The sequence below is a fragment of the Peromyscus californicus genome, unplaced genomic scaffold (assembly GCF_007827085.1).
Source record: "Peromyscus californicus insignis strain IS unplaced genomic scaffold, ASM782708v3 Scaffold_4__1_contigs__length_199733344, whole genome shotgun sequence".
NCBI lineage: Eukaryota > Metazoa > Chordata > Mammalia > Rodentia > Cricetidae > Peromyscus > Peromyscus californicus.
This window is the reverse complement of record NW_026294562.1, coordinates 168,876,473-168,891,149: the sequence shown is the minus strand read 5'-3', so window position 1 is coordinate 168,891,149 and position 14,677 is coordinate 168,876,473. Positions and strand designations below refer to the sequence as shown.

Here is a 14,677-nt window from a genome sequence, read left to right as displayed (position 1 = left end):
TAAAGGCCTACGAAGCCTTCTAGGGGCTAGCCTTGTCTGTCTCTGGCTGCTTTGCAGTCAGCTGACCCCCACCCTGCACACCCCTTTCTCAAAGTCTGTTTCTTCTCTTGCCCGCAGAGATCTAGTCCTTTCCCCCATAGTGAGGCCTTCCCCACTCCAAATTCACACACACCCTGTGCACATCCAATGTGTTCCTTTCAGCCATGCTACTGACCATCTCCATGCCCCATGTCTGTTCATTAAGCCAAGGGGCATAGCCACCAGACACGACACACCACAATGCTCCTTGGACCAGAAAGGAAGAAACTTTCCACTCTTTTTCTGGATGATACATCAAGAACCAACAAAACCTTCCTTCCTCTTTGGTTTACTCTTTAATTTTCTGGGTTTTGTTTTGTCTTGAGTATATATTCCTATTTCTCTTTTTTACTATTATTTTAAATTAGTAAAAATGATGTTCAGCTGACCATCAGTATCAGATTGGCCCCAGGGCCCCCTTCATATCAAAATTCAGTCTCTGGCCGGTTGGTGGAGCACGCCTTTAATCCCAGCACTTGGGAGATAGAGGCAGGTGGATCTCTGTGAGTTCCCAGCCAGCCTGGTCTACAGAGTGAGTTCCAGGACACCCAGGACTGTTACACAGAGAAACCTTGTCTCAGAAAAAAATCAAAGAAACAAACAAAATTCAGTCCCTTATTTAAAACAGCACTGTTTGGCCAGACCTCGATGCACAGCATTTTAATCCCACTCAAAACAAAAAACAACAACAAAACAGTACTGTAGGGGCTGGGGGCAGAGCTCAGTTGGTACTCAGTTGTTTAATATTCACAAAGGCCCAGGCTCCATCCCCAGCATCACATAAGCCAGTGTATAAATTTCAAGGTCATCCTCAATAGATAGTGAGTTGGGAAGTCAGCCTGGGCCAGGAGACCTTGCCACAAACAAAAGAGCAGTGTTCATATGAAACTCACACACCCTCTGGCACATTTTTAAAAAACTCTCTCTCTCTGGCTGGCTAGAGATGGAACCCAGGGCCCCCTGCATGCCTGGCAAGTGCTCTACCACTGAGCTACATCCCCAGTCCTTTTTGCTGTTAAGACTTTGAGAGAGGCTCTCACCAAGTTGCCCAGGCTGCCAGTAAACTCATTCTGCAGTCCTGGCAAGGACTAGAACTTTGAGATCCTCCTGCCTCAGTCTCTTTAGTAGCTGAAATTACAGGTCTGTGCCATCAAGCCTGGTTTAAATCATCTCCAGATGACTTAAAATACCTAAGGCAATATAAATACTATGTAAAGGTTGTTACATTGTATCGTTTAGGGGCTAATGTTTAAAAAAAAAAAGTCTACATACGGTCAGCTGAATCCGCACGTGAACTTCTGGATACAAAGGACTGACTGTCAACTTGTAAACAAACTATTTTCTTTTTTTGTTTGTTTTGTTTTTGTTTTTGAAGACAGGGTTTCTCTGTATATCCCTCCCTGGCTGTCCTGGAACTCACAGAGATCCGCCTGCCTCTGCCTCCCGAGTGCTGGGATTAAAGGCGTGTGCCACCACCGCCCGGCTCTTGTTTTTGTTTTTGAAGACAGGGTTTCTCTGTATATCCCTCCCTGGCTGTCCTGGAACTCACAGAGATCCACCTGCCTCTGCCTCCTGAGTGCTGGGATTAAAAGCGTGCGCCACCGCCACCCGGCCAAAAACTATTTTCTATTCCACTGTTTTCCTCTTAATAAATGCTGGGGGTCTATTTTTCTCCTTCCTTTTTTTTTTTTTTTCTACAGCTGCAAATCATTTCCTTATGTAAATGTAATTACTGATTTCAGCCAGCCTTCCGACTTTAGAATAGCTGGGGTGCTTGCCGTCTGGCTATCTGAACCATTAACCAATTATCTGACTCCCCCTCCCTCGCTGTGCGCTCAGAGCAGTGAACTGCTCCTCCCACCAGAAGCACAACAACTCCTCTGTTACCCTAATGAGTGGATCTCCTCCGAGTGGGGTTTTTTTTTTGTTTTGTTTTGTTTTTCCATTCATTCAACGAACATCAACTGAGCAACTCCCGTGTGTGATGGGAGCTGCGCTGGAAGCAGGCACTGACTGAGACACACCCACACAAGAGTCCAGGGTCAGAGACCTCAAACCCTAGTAACAGATCCGACCACCCGGGAAGAGAGGGCAAAAAAGCACCGGGACCCGTGGGAGCCTTCCGCAGGAGGACCTGGGCGAGGGCGGGGAACGGGGGTTCGTGGGGGGACGTGACGTGGGGTGCCGAGCCCCCCAACCCCGAGGATGGAAAGGGAGTTTAGGCAGGCCGAGGGAGAACTGCACGCTCCGCGAGCGAGGAGGGATGGGGGGCAAGCCTGTGCAAAGGCCCCGAGGAGGGAGGCACATGGCCATTCTGGGGAAAGTCAAGGGTCGGTCGCCGCTGAGCGCGGGGCGGAGGGGGAGCCGAGGCGCAGGCCGGCGGCCGGCGGCGGCGGAGGTCTGCCGGGCAGACTTCCCGCGGGGGCCACGTTGGAACTTTGGCCGCGGGGAACTTGGGGGCCAAGGAAGGGTCCTAAGCGGGGCGGGGGGGGGGGGGGAACAAGAGGGCCCGCGACCCCGCTGCTCCCGGCCCGCCCCGCCGCTCGCGCCCCGGCCTCCCCAGCGCCCCTCCTCCCCTCGCCCCGGGCCCTCACGCCGCCCCCCGCTCACCGCGGCTCCGGCCTCCGTCCCCCTCGCGCCCCCTCAGCAGCGCCTCTCCACAGACGCTGCCGCCGCCGCCGCCGCCATCTTCCGCCTGCCGCCGTAACACAGCGCAGGCGCTGCACTAGCAGGGCCGCCGGGAAATGGAGTCCCGCACCGCGGCCCGTCCCCGCCCCTACGGCGTGCCGCGTCGGCAGCCGCCCGCCCTCCCCGGCTGTCCTCCACCGGGGCGGCCGCCATTTCCGGCCCTCGAGCGCCATGCCTTTTGGGAAATGTAGTCCGTGGCGCGCAGGCGCCGGACGGAAATGGGCACGGAGGCTTCTGGGAAATGGAGTTCCCGGAGGGCCCCCCCCCCCCCACCTCCCTAGACGGCAGGCTGACGTTAGACTGGGGAGTGCTGTGAGCGGAGCTCCTGGGTCTTGGAGGAGATCGGGTGCCTTAATGGGGTCTGAGCAGAAGGCCTGAGCCTTTCCACCGCTGGCCCTGACCCAGTACGCGGCCTGCAGCATTTGCAGTCGTCGAGAGCCTCAGTCTTCCCGTCTGTCCAATGGGAATGTGGTTTCAAGAATCTCTGCGGGATATTTACGGTGTCATACACGGACTGATGGAGTCCTGAACGCTGTCAGCCTCCTCTCCTTCGTGGAGGACATGAGGGGCTCTGGCGGTTCCCTCTCTTAGGTGGAGATGATGAAACACCTCGAGGCGGAAAGATTTCCCAGCCCTCGCGTTGTGGCTCTAGGGCTCTTGGGATCTGCAGTGTGTGGTCCTGCACTCCACTCCCGGTAGCTCCCCCAGCTCTTCAACCATCGCTAGCTCCCAGGTGCCAGGACCGAGGCTCCGGGTGCCTAAGGTTTGTCTCCTTGCGATCCCGCAGGGGGCGCCCCAATCCGAGCGCACCGCCCTGGGGGAGGTGGGAGGGGAGCCCGGGGCGGGCCAGGGCGGGGGTGTCCCGGCTATAAAAAGTGACTGCCTCCCAAGGCGCCCGGGCCAGCGGGACTCCCGGGCTGCGTGCCTCAGTTGGGAACTCGGGGCCGGTGCCTGCCGAGTGGCCGAAGCGCTCGGTTCCCCCGGGGGGGGGGGGGGGGCGCAGCCTGGGCGTGTCGGGGCGCAGGCCCGGGGGATGCTGGGCTCGGTGAAGATGGAGGCCCATGACCTGGCCGAGTGGAGCTACTACCCGGAGGCGGGCGAGGTGTGTCCTCGGGGATGGCGGAGCGGGAAATGGGGGGCAGGTGTGGAGCTGCGGGCTGAGATGCAAACAGGGGCGGTGGGGTGGGCCCAGGTGAGAGCCAAAGACTTGGGGACGCAAACACCAGGTGTGGGGGAGTCAGTCGGGGACAGGGGGACCAGACTTGGGAGAGCGATTTAGACCAGCAGGTCCAAAGAAACTGTTAGCAAGCAAGCCTTGAGGCCACACTCGAAGGGTGTTGAGACCCTGCTTCAGGTGGACAAACTGGAGATGGAAAATCGGAGCTCTAGGACAGGGGGGTCAGAACTGGAGGACCTCAAGAAAACGAGGTTCACAGTAGAGAGGACGGGTTGGGAGCTCCCACTAAGGGAAGTCTGTGGTGGAAGTGCCGGGGTGGAGGAGCTTCGGGCAGTTGGGATCAAAATTGGGGTTCGGGGATAAAGATCAGCTAAGGTAGGGGGCCGAAGCAGGGGTAAGCGGGATCCTTTTGAGGAACCCACCCTAACAGGTGGCTTAGGTAGACCAGCCTTCAGATGACGTCAGCCTTGGGAGATCAAAAGACATATGGGCATCCACGCCGATGTGGTAGAAGTCCGCCTTCACCCACATCCTTACCACGACCCTCAGCAGGGCCTCCCTTCAGACAGTCACTGCTAGATTTACCTTAATTCCCTCACCCGGACAAACAGAAAGTCCCTCTTCACGTCTAACTCCTGTTGGCCCTGTTGCAAGGGACCCGTGCTTTGTTCACTGGCCCTGTCGTCCCGTATTGTGAGGGTGGGGAGGAGAACGTGAGGTTCTGGACCCATCGGTTCCTGACCCAGGAGACTGAAGGTGGACCGGTGAGATTGGAGTGGCCGGGCTCACCAACAGAGTCAAGATTTGGTAGCTGAGGGAGGTGGCTAGGCTCAGTATTTCCAAGTTGTGGGGTTGGACTCCTGGATCCCTCGGGGTTATGGGGCTCGGACTTGGCCAGGCGCCCGGGAGGGGCCTGTCCTAGGTCTGGGGAGGTGTAGGGGGGAGGCAGAGCTGACAGGGAAGGTGTTGGGAGTGTGGGGAGGTGGGAAGGGAGGGGGCCGGAGGTGTTGGTGATATTACCCGGAAGGCAGAGGCCAAGGTGTTACGTGGAGGCTCTCAGGTAGTTGGGAGTTGGAGCATTGGGTTTAAGAGTCAATTCCAAATTGGTCCTGGGGATACAGCCAAAGAAGTTAGGGTTTTTTTTTTTTGGGGGGGGGTCCTAGGGAGGAGAGGCTGAAGTTTGGGGGTGGTGTGTGAATGCCCCCCCCCCCCCAGTTGAGGAGACAGTGAATGTGGAGACTGACAGACCGGTCGTGGTTCTGCATATGTGTAAACCTAGCCCTTGGGAAGCTGAGGCAGGAGGATGACAAGTTTGAGGTCAGCTACATAGCAAGTTCCAGGCCAGCTTGACCTACAGAATGAGACCTTAGGGGAAGGGGAGTGAGGTGAGGGCCAGCCTCGATGGAATTTTGGAAGAGTTAAAATAAGGAGAGACTGGACGGTTTGGAGCTACTGTAGAAGGTGCCCCCCCCGCCCCCTCCCCCCCCGCCCGCCCGCAGCCAGGCACCACTCACCAGGCACTGGTACTGGCAGCACCTGCCAGATCTCAGCAGGAAAGCCCATCTCTCTCCCTGCTCTTGAGAACAATGGTGGGCTGCATTCCAATGGGACTAAGAACAGGCAAGACCCTGCCCCCCAACTAATGGCTTCTGGGGGGTGGGTAATGAAGTTGATATCTTGTGTCCTACTCTGTGGCATCCTGGGGTACTACACCCATGGGATCTTACGCATCAGCTGTCCCAACAGCTCCCCCTGCCCCCATTTTTAGAGATGAGCTGTAGGGAGGGCACTGTGCAGGGTGCTGGGGTCCTCAGGTCGGGTCTGGAATTGGAAACTTCCTTTTTGCTGCCTAGCACACCCTTCTTCAGAAACAATAAGGAAATGAAAAGGGAGAAATTGAAGCCTCCCAGGTAGGGATGCAGGTCCCCCGAGGGCTTCCCCCCACTCTCAGCCGCACCCTGAGTGGGGGAGATCCGGTTCAGACCCGGACATCAGGGGTTCATCCCAGCTATGGGGCGTGGGAAAGCCTAGGGTGGATTAGAGCAGCTGGAGTGCTTGAGGTCAGACCTCAAGAAGGACTTCCGGGTGGGTGGGGAGCCAGAAAAGGAAGGCCCTGAAGTCCCAGGGTTGGAGAAGTAGAGTGAGGGATGAAGGGATGAAGAGACTCTGGGTCCCCTGAGGCCATCACTTTTCCCTTCGAAGGGGAGGACCAGAGCATGGAGGAGGGTAGGAAACAGGCTCCGGAGAGAGATGGGGATGCAGAGGAGAATTACCAAGCTATGTATACTGCTCACAGGGGGGGTGGGGGAAGGAAGGGGGGCAAGGAGGGGAGACTGAGGCAAGAGATGAGGTGGTGAGTGACAGGGGCTGGGTGGGAGAGGGAAGAGAAGGATCAGGGAGATGGACGCTGGAAGCGAAGGGGTGCGGAGCTTCTGGGATGGAGCTGGAGGGACACTCACCGGGGATGGGACGTGGTGTGGCGTGTGCCGGGGCCAGGGGTGGTGGTAAACACCTCTAATCCCTGCACTAGGGAGGGGGAGGCAGGGGGATTGCCACACACCTGAAGGCAGCCCGGGCTGTATAGCAAGATCCTGTGTCAGAAAGAGGGAGGGAGAGAGGGGAGGAAGGAGAGGAGTGAAGGGTGTAGGAACTGCCCGCAGAGCCCTGGGCGGTGGAAATACCTGTAAAGTCGGCATTTGGGAAGTGGGGGCCCGAGGCTCAGGAATTCAAGGCTACCCTTGTCTATCTAGCAAGGGCTTCCTGTGGGGGCTGAAAAGAGAGAGGAGATGGCTGAGCAGTTAAGAGTGCCTGCCATACTGCTCTTGCAGAGGACCCTGAGTTCGATTCCCAGCGTCCACCTTAGGCAGCTGACAACTGCCTGTGACGCCCGATCCAAGGCATCCGACAGCCTTTTCTGGCCTCCCCCAGCACCCACACTCACTTGCACATACCCACACACAGATACCTACATAGAATGAAAAAGAAAGAGAGAAGAGAAGAGAACAAAGCTGCCCGGGGCTGTAGCCCAGTTGCTCAAATGTTTGCCTGGTGCGCAGACAGCCCTGGCTTTGATCCCCGGCATATCATCGACCAGGTGGCTGCCCATGCTTGTAGTCTCAGCTCTTGGGAGGTAGAGGCAGAGGAGGAAGGCACGGGGACTTGTCACCCGTCCCTGACTCCCTAAGCTGTTCGGACAGGTCCCTTTGTTCTCTGGACCTCGAGTCCGGCTAATGCCCATGGTGTCAGAGAACCAGAAACGCGGTGGTTTCCACTCAGTCAACACCGAGTCTAAGGTCCCTTCCATGGCCATGAGATCCCAGCCGGGAGAGGGGAGGGTGGTCAGGCCTATGGAAGACTGGAGGAGGGAGGGCAGAGGACAGTGGGTAGACAGGACAGGTATATCTAGAAAGAGAAGGACCATCCAACCTGCTTAGTGTTTTCCCCGCTCTTCGGATCACTGACTTCCTGCTAGACTGTCGGCTCCACAAGGGTGGGCACTTCTGACTGTCCTGGCTGCAGCTTTCATGGCATGGGCCAGGACACCAGTCAGGCCCAGGTTCTAGACTGCCAAAGTTCTTCCTCTTCCTTTCTGTGTGGCCCTCACCCACTGACAACTTCTCTGGGCCATAGCTGACTCAGCTGTAAAATGGGCATCAAAACAACTCTTAAGCAAGGAGTGTGGCTCAGTGGTAGAGCCCCCTGCCTAGAATCCCCCAGTGAGGGGCTGGGGGTGTGGTTCATTGGTAGAGCCCCTGCCTAGAATCCCCCCAGTGAGGGGCTAGGGGTGTGGCTCAGTGGTAGAGCCCCTGCCTAGAATCCCCCAGTGAGGGGCTGGGGGTGTGGCTCAGTGGTAGAGCCCCTGCCTAGAATCCCCCAGTGAGGGGCTGGGGTGTGGCTCAGTGGTAGAGCCCCTGCCTAGAATCCCCCAGTGAGGGGCTAGGGGTGTGGCTCAGTGGTAGAGCCCCTGCCTAGAATCCCCCAGTGAGGGGCTGGGGTGTGGCTCGGTGGTAGAGCCTCTGCCGAGTATGTGTGATTCTGGGATTCAAGTCTCTGCACCAACCATAGAACATGATATCACAGTAACAGTAGCACACATACACATATGTTTGTAAGGATTAGAGACAACACCTGTGAAATGCTTGGGTCAGTTCCTGGCACAGTGTAGATGGTGAACAAATACCTGTTAAAGCTGGTATGGCAGTACCTACCTGTAATCCCAGCACCAGGGAGGCTGAGGCCGCTGCGGAAGGAGTTAGAGGGTAGCAGGGGCTGCAGAGCAAGACCCTGCCTTAAAAAAAGAGGAATCAAACAGAAACCTCTAGACTGGCTGAAAAAAAAAAAGATGCTAATTTGTTATCAGAAAAAGCATTTCAATATATAACCCAGATTTTTCTTCAGTGCACATTGATCCTCCTACCTTGGCCTCGAGTGCCAGCATCACAGGTGTGAGCCACCACCGTGAGACTGCCTGTGATTCTGGAAAACACACCAGTGTGTACCGTATCTCACTGAGCTAAGGGCACATGCGAACGTTTCTGAAAATGGGGTGCACTTGTAAATTTTTTTCAAATTCATTTATTTATATAAGTAGGAGTGTGTGTGTTTGGACATGCATGAGTGTGTCTGCATGAGTGTGCAAGAGTGTGTGTGTGCATGCATGTGTGTGAATATGCGTGTGTGTGTTTCTGTGTGTGTTTGCGCATGCATGAATATGTTTCTGTGCGCGCGCGCGCGTGCGCGCGCGCGCACACACACACACACACACACACACACACACACACACACACACACACACACACACGGTTGGAGAGAAGACTACTTTCAGGAAATGGAGATCTGACACCCTCTCTGGCCTCCTTGGCCACCAGGCACTCATGTGATATACATCCATACAAGCAAGCAAAGCATTCATATACATAAAATAAATTTTAAAAAAGCCGGGCGGTGGTGGCGCACGCCTTTAATCCCAGCACTCAGGAGGCAGAGCCAGGCGGATCTCTGTGAGTTCGAGGCCAGCCTGGGCTACCAAGTGAGTTCCAGGAAAGGCGCAAAGCTACACAGAGAAACCCTGTCTTGGAGAAGAAAAAGAAAAAAGAACAAGAAAAAATGGAAAACCACTGATTTGTTACATAAATCAATTTTCAGCTGACTTGGCTAATTTTGATTGATTTCTCAATTTTACTGTGCTCAGGACCTCTTTTTTCTTTTTCTTTTTTTTTTTTTTTCTTTTTTCTTTTTTAAGGTGGTATCTCAGTATGAAACTCTGGCTAATCTGATAGTTGCTGTGTAGACCAGGCTGGCTTTGATCGCCTGTGTCTGCCTCCTGAGTGCTGGGATTAAAGTCAGGTACCACTGTGCCCAACAAGGAGACATTTAAAACCTATTTTTATGTTTGAAAGATAATTTTTAGTATGTATATGTGTGTGGTTATGTGCCCTTGAGAGAAAGTGCTCAAGGCTAGAGGTGTCAGATCCCCTAGGGCTAGAATTATAGGCAGTTATGAGGCACCCAGTGTGGGTACTGGGAACTGAACTCCTGACCTCGGGAAGGGCAGGATTTGTTCTTAACCGCTGAGCCCTCTCTCCAGCCCTCAAAATTCTTTACCCTATTAAAAAATTGTTGAAGAAGCAAGGTGCACGCCTTTAATCCCAGCACTCAGGAGGCAGAGGCAGGTGAATCTCTGGTCTACAAAGTGAGTTACAGGACAGCCAGGGCTACACAGAAAAACCTTGTCTCAAAAACAAAACCAGTAAGCCGGGCGGTGGTGGTGCACGCCTTTAATCCCAGCACTTGGGAGGCAGAGGCAGGCGGATCTCTGTGAGTTCGAGGCCAGCCTGGTCTACAGAGTGAGTTCCAGGACAGGCATGAAAACTACATAGAGAAACCCTGTCTCAAAAAACTGGAGGCAAAAATAAGTAAATAAAATAAAAAGATAGGTAGGTAGGTAGGTAGATAGACAGACAGACAGATAGATACTGAAGACCCCAAACAATTTCCTGGTTTTGTTTTTCAGAGTCTTTTGCTAGATGGCCTCCTGCCCCTCCTTCTCCACTTGCTAGGATCGCAGACCTGTGCTATCAGGCCTGCTCCAGTTTCTATAGATCTGGGGTAGATCCATTGATAATTATTGTATTCAAAAGTGAGACTTTAAAAAGATTAAAATTTAAAAATAGGCATGAATGTAGTTTTATTTTATTTATTTGTTTAGGTTTTTTGAGACAGGGTTTCTCCTTGTAGCTTTGGAGCCTGTCCTGGATCTCACTCTGTAGCCCAGGCTGGCCTCGAACTCACAGAGATCCGCCTGGCTCTGCCTCCCGAGGGCTGGGATTAAAGGCGTGCACCACCACCGCCCGGCTTGTTGTTGTTTTAGAACTGTATTTATGTACACTTATTTATTATTAGTGTGTGTGTGTGTGTGTGTGTGTGTGTGTGTGTGTGTGTGTGGCCACGCAAATGTCGTGGTCGTGGTACATATGTGGAGGTCAGAGGACAACTTTCAGGAACCGGCTCTCTCCTTCCACCATGTAGGTCCTGAGGATCGAACTCGTGCTGTTAGGCTTGGGGGCAAGCGCCTTTACCCACTGAGCCATTTGCTGGCCCCTAATTTAATTTAGTTTTGCAGGGGAGGGTTTTTTTTTTTTTTTAATTTTTTTGAGACAGGGTTTCTCTGTGTAGCCCAGGCTATTTTGGAACTCACTCTGTAGCCCAGGCTGGCCTTGAACTCACAGAGATCTGCCTGCCTCTGCCTCCCGAGTGCTGGGATTAAAGGTGTGCGCCACCCACACCACCACCCAGCCCTAATTTAGTTTAAAATAACCGTCATGGTAGTATAACTAAGGGGTTTCAGATACTGTTTAAAGAGAATAGTAAGCTTGAGAACAGGGTTAGCTACAAGGTGAGGTTCTGTCTCAAAGATAAATAAATACATAAAATTTAGTGAGAAGAGAGACACTATCTTCTTCTTTTACCACACAGCTGGCAAGATGTAAGAGTACATTCTAGACCTTTGGTCTATTGCAAGAGCAGATGTCAGAGATCAATGAAAAGCTCATTATACACTCATATGAAAGAGGGCACAAAAGGTGGACGAAACTTTTTCTTTTTGATTTACTAGAGAGTGAATCCAGGCCCCCCTGTATGCTAGGTAAACAGTCTACCACTGAGCCACACCCCAGCCCCTCACTGGGGGATTCTAGGCAGGGGCTCTACCACTGAGCCACACCCCAGCCCCTCACTGGGGGATTCTAGGCGGGGGCTCTACCACTGAGCCACACCCCAGCCCCTCACTGGGGGATTCTAGGCGGGGGGCTCTACCACTGAGCCACACCCCAGCCCCTCACTGGGGGATTCTAGGCGGGGGCTCTACCACTGAGCCACACCCCAGCCCCTCACTGGGGGATTCTAGGCGGGGGCTCTACCACTGAGCCACACCCCAGCCCCTCACTGGGGGATTCTAGGCGGGGGCTCTACCACTGAGCCACACCCCAGCCCCTCACTGGGGGATTCTAGGCGGGGGCTCTACCACTGAGCCACACCCCCAGCCCCTCACTGGGGGATTCTAGGCAGGGGCTCAACCACTGAGCCACATACCCCAGCCCCTCACTGGGGGATTCTAGGCAGGGGCTCTACCACTGAGCCACACCCCAGCCTCTCACTGGGGGGATTCTAGGCAGGGGCTCTACCACTGAGCCACACCCCAGCCCCTCACTGGGGGATTCTAGGCAGGGGTTCTAGCACTGAGCCACACCCCAGCCCCTCACTGGGGGATTCTAGGCAGGGGCTCTACCACTGAACCACACCCCCAGCCCCTCACTGGGGGATTCTAGGCAGGGGCTCTACCACTGAGCCACACCCCCAGCCCCTCACTGGGGGATTCTAGGCAGGGGCTCTACCACTGAGCCACACCCCAGCCCCTCACTGGGGGATTCTAGGCAGGGGCTCCACCACTGAGCCACACCCCAGCCCCTCACTGGGGGATTCTAGGCAGGGGCTCTATCACTGAGCCACTCCCAGCCCTTCTTGTTATTGTTTATTTTGAGACAACATCCCAGTAAGTTGTCCGGGCTGTTCTAGAAGTCTCTCTGAAGCCCAGGCTGGTCCTAAATTTGGGATCATTACCCTCCCAGGTAGCTGGGATGACAGGCCTGTACCACCATGCCTGGTAGAACTGATACTTCACTGTGATTTTGAAAATGGACTTGAGCGGGCTTAGCCAGGTGTGGTGGTGCACTCAGCACTCAGGAGGCAGAGGCAGATGGATCTCTTTAAGTTCGAAGCCAGCCTGGTCTACACAGTGAGACCGTGTCACTAAGCCACAAACAGGAAACAGGAAAATGGCCTTGACCTGGTGGATACCCGAAAACAGGTTCAGAGACTCCCCCAGGGTATTTCAGACCACCTACACTTCAAAAACCGCGTTCAAAGTTGACCTTGAATGTATGGTTTAGGGGGTACAACCCTGGAGTGAAAACAGGGGACATGATCTGGGGAGGCAGCTACCTCCAGAGAGAGGCAGTGTTGGAAGGGACTCACAGACGAGGCAAGACCGGGCAGGTGAGCTGGGCATGATGGCCCACACCTGCATTCCCAGCAACTGGAAGGCGGAGGCAGGAGGATCAGGAATTCAAAGTCATCCTTGGTCGCATAGTGAGTTTAAGGCTGGTGAGGGCTGTGTGAAGCTGTCTTCAAACACCCGTAAGTGGACCTGTACTCCAGAGCCCCTCTGCCGAGCAGGAGGGTGAAAATCCACTGATGGATCTGTTCCTCTCGCCACAGGTGTACTCTCCGGTGACTCCCGTGCCCACCATGGCCCCTCTCAACTCCTACATGACCTTGAACCCTCTCAGCTCTCCCTACCCTCCAGGAGGGCTTCAGGCCTCCCCACTACCTACAGGACCCCTGGCACCCCCAGCCCCCACAGCGCCCCTGGGGCCCACCTTCCCAGGCCTGGGTGCGGGCGGCAACGGTGGAAGCAATACTTCCGGGTATGGCGCCCCAGGGCCTGGGCTGGTCCACGGAAAGGAGATGGCAAAGGGGTACCGGCGGCCGCTGGCCCACGCCAAGCCACCATATTCCTACATCTCTCTCATCACCATGGCCATCCAGCAGGCGCCAGGCAAGATGCTGACCCTGAGCGAGATCTACCAGTGGATCATGGACCTCTTCCCCTACTACCGGGAGAACCAGCAACGCTGGCAGAACTCCATCCGCCACTCGCTGTCCTTCAATGACTGCTTTGTCAAGGTGGCGCGCTCCCCAGACAAGCCGGGCAAAGGCTCCTACTGGGCCTTACATCCCAGCTCCGGGAACATGTTTGAGAACGGCTGCTACCTTCGTCGGCAGAAACGCTTCAAGCTGGAGGAGAAAGTCAAGAAAGGAAACGGAGCTGCATCTACCACCACCAGGAACGGAGCGGTGGTGGGCCCGGCCACCTCCGCCACGACTGCAGCCGCCACGGTGGTCCCCTCCCAGGCTCGGCCCCAGCCTGCGCCTCCTGAGCCTGAGGCCCAGAGTGGGGAGGATGTGGGGGCTCTGGACTGCGCCTCTCCTCCTTCCTCCACACCCTACTTCACTGGCCTGGAGCTGCCAGGGGAACTGAAGTTGGACGCGCCTTACAACTTCGACCACCCTTTCTCCATCAACAACCTGATGTCAGAACAGACACCAGCCCCTTCCAAACTGGATATGGGGTTTGGGGGCTACGGGGCTGAGAGTGGGGATCCGGGGGTCTACTACCAGAGCCTCTATTCCCGCTCTCTGCTTAATGCATCCTAGCACGGTAATTGGGAACACGGTGATGGGGGGGTCAGCCGGGACGGACACCAGGTTCTTGGGCCCTGGTCCTTCTGGTCACACTTTGCTTGTCCCATTGATTAACATCTTATTTGGTCTAGAACTGTGATGACCCATTGGCTACTGTGGTAACGGCCACGGACTCCCTGGTGGGCCGCGGGTGGCGGCGGTGTCGTGAAGGTCGCTGTGCTGGGTGTACTGTGAAAGCTGCCAGACTGAGTGAAGCCAGTGGCTGGTCCGTGGAGGCGCCATGTTGGGCGACATCTTCTTTGGACCTTTGGATGCTGCGATGGACATCTTGATTGATCTTTTGAGTATATGGCAGTCACACTTCTTTGGCCCACTGTCTCCTGGGATCACTTTTTTTTTTGGGCAGACTTCTCGGTACAGCAAGATGCCAAGTTGGCCACCATATCACATGATGTCTTTTTTGACACACTGGATGCATGGAGGGCCACCACACTGGCAAGGTGACATCTCGGCACACCGTTACGCACCGTGATGGTCACCATAGGCCTGCCATTACCATCTCCTTGGTGGGGGTTGGGTGAGGGGTAGAGGTGAGGAGACCCTGTGATTTTTCTCTGAAGCTCACCCCCACCCTGGCCACGAGAAAGGTCTGGTGTGGGTCTGGGGAACTCTTACAGAGGTCAAGTTCTTGCCTGGGACTTGGGATACTGGCTGCGTCTGACCATTAAAAAGGCACCTTCTCGGTCTTTGAGTGTCTCTTTTCCTTGGTGGACCCTGTGGGGCTCAAACACCTCGATTTGTGTTCCCCTGTGATCCTTCCCTTGCCGGAGAGCTGGTGGCCTCTGTGGGGGAAGGGCTGGGGGAAAGCAGCCATGTGCCCTTTGTCTCTTTGCTGTCCCTGACCCCAAGGACAGTTTGTTCATAGATAGCAGCCCCCGCAGTAGTGGAGCCAGAGGGGAGGTGGCTTTGCAA

The 14,677-nt window shown here is 55.1% G+C and overlaps 2 protein-coding genes across 3 annotated transcripts in view; one reads left to right on the top strand and one right to left on the bottom strand.

Annotated features, from left to right (window-relative positions):
- Sympk (symplekin scaffold protein) overlaps positions 1-2,818 on the bottom strand; it is a 33,264-nt gene extending 30,446 nt beyond the window's left edge. The window contains exon 1 of the mRNA XM_052762044.1: positions 2,689-2,818. The gene's annotated coding sequence lies outside the window, so the exon portion shown is untranslated. The remainder of the gene's footprint in view (positions 1-2,688) is intronic.
- Positions 2,819-2,852: 34 nt separating this feature from the next.
- On the top strand, positions 2,853-14,428 carry Foxa3 (forkhead box A3). Of its 2 annotated transcripts, XM_052762049.1 has the most exons (2): positions 2,853-3,529; positions 12,719-14,428. In XM_052762049.1, the coding sequence occupies exon 2, from the start codon at positions 12,749-12,751 to the stop codon at positions 13,715-13,717; it is 969 nt and encodes a 322-aa protein (XP_052618009.1). In that variant the 5' UTR covers positions 2,853-3,529; positions 12,719-12,748; the 3' UTR covers positions 13,718-14,428. The 2 variants fall into 2 exon arrangements, with proteins under 2 accessions (XP_052618009.1, XP_052618008.1); XM_052762048.1 differs by lacking the exon at positions 2,853-3,529 and having other exon boundaries at positions 12,454-14,428.
- Positions 14,429-14,677: the final 249 nt, after the last annotated feature.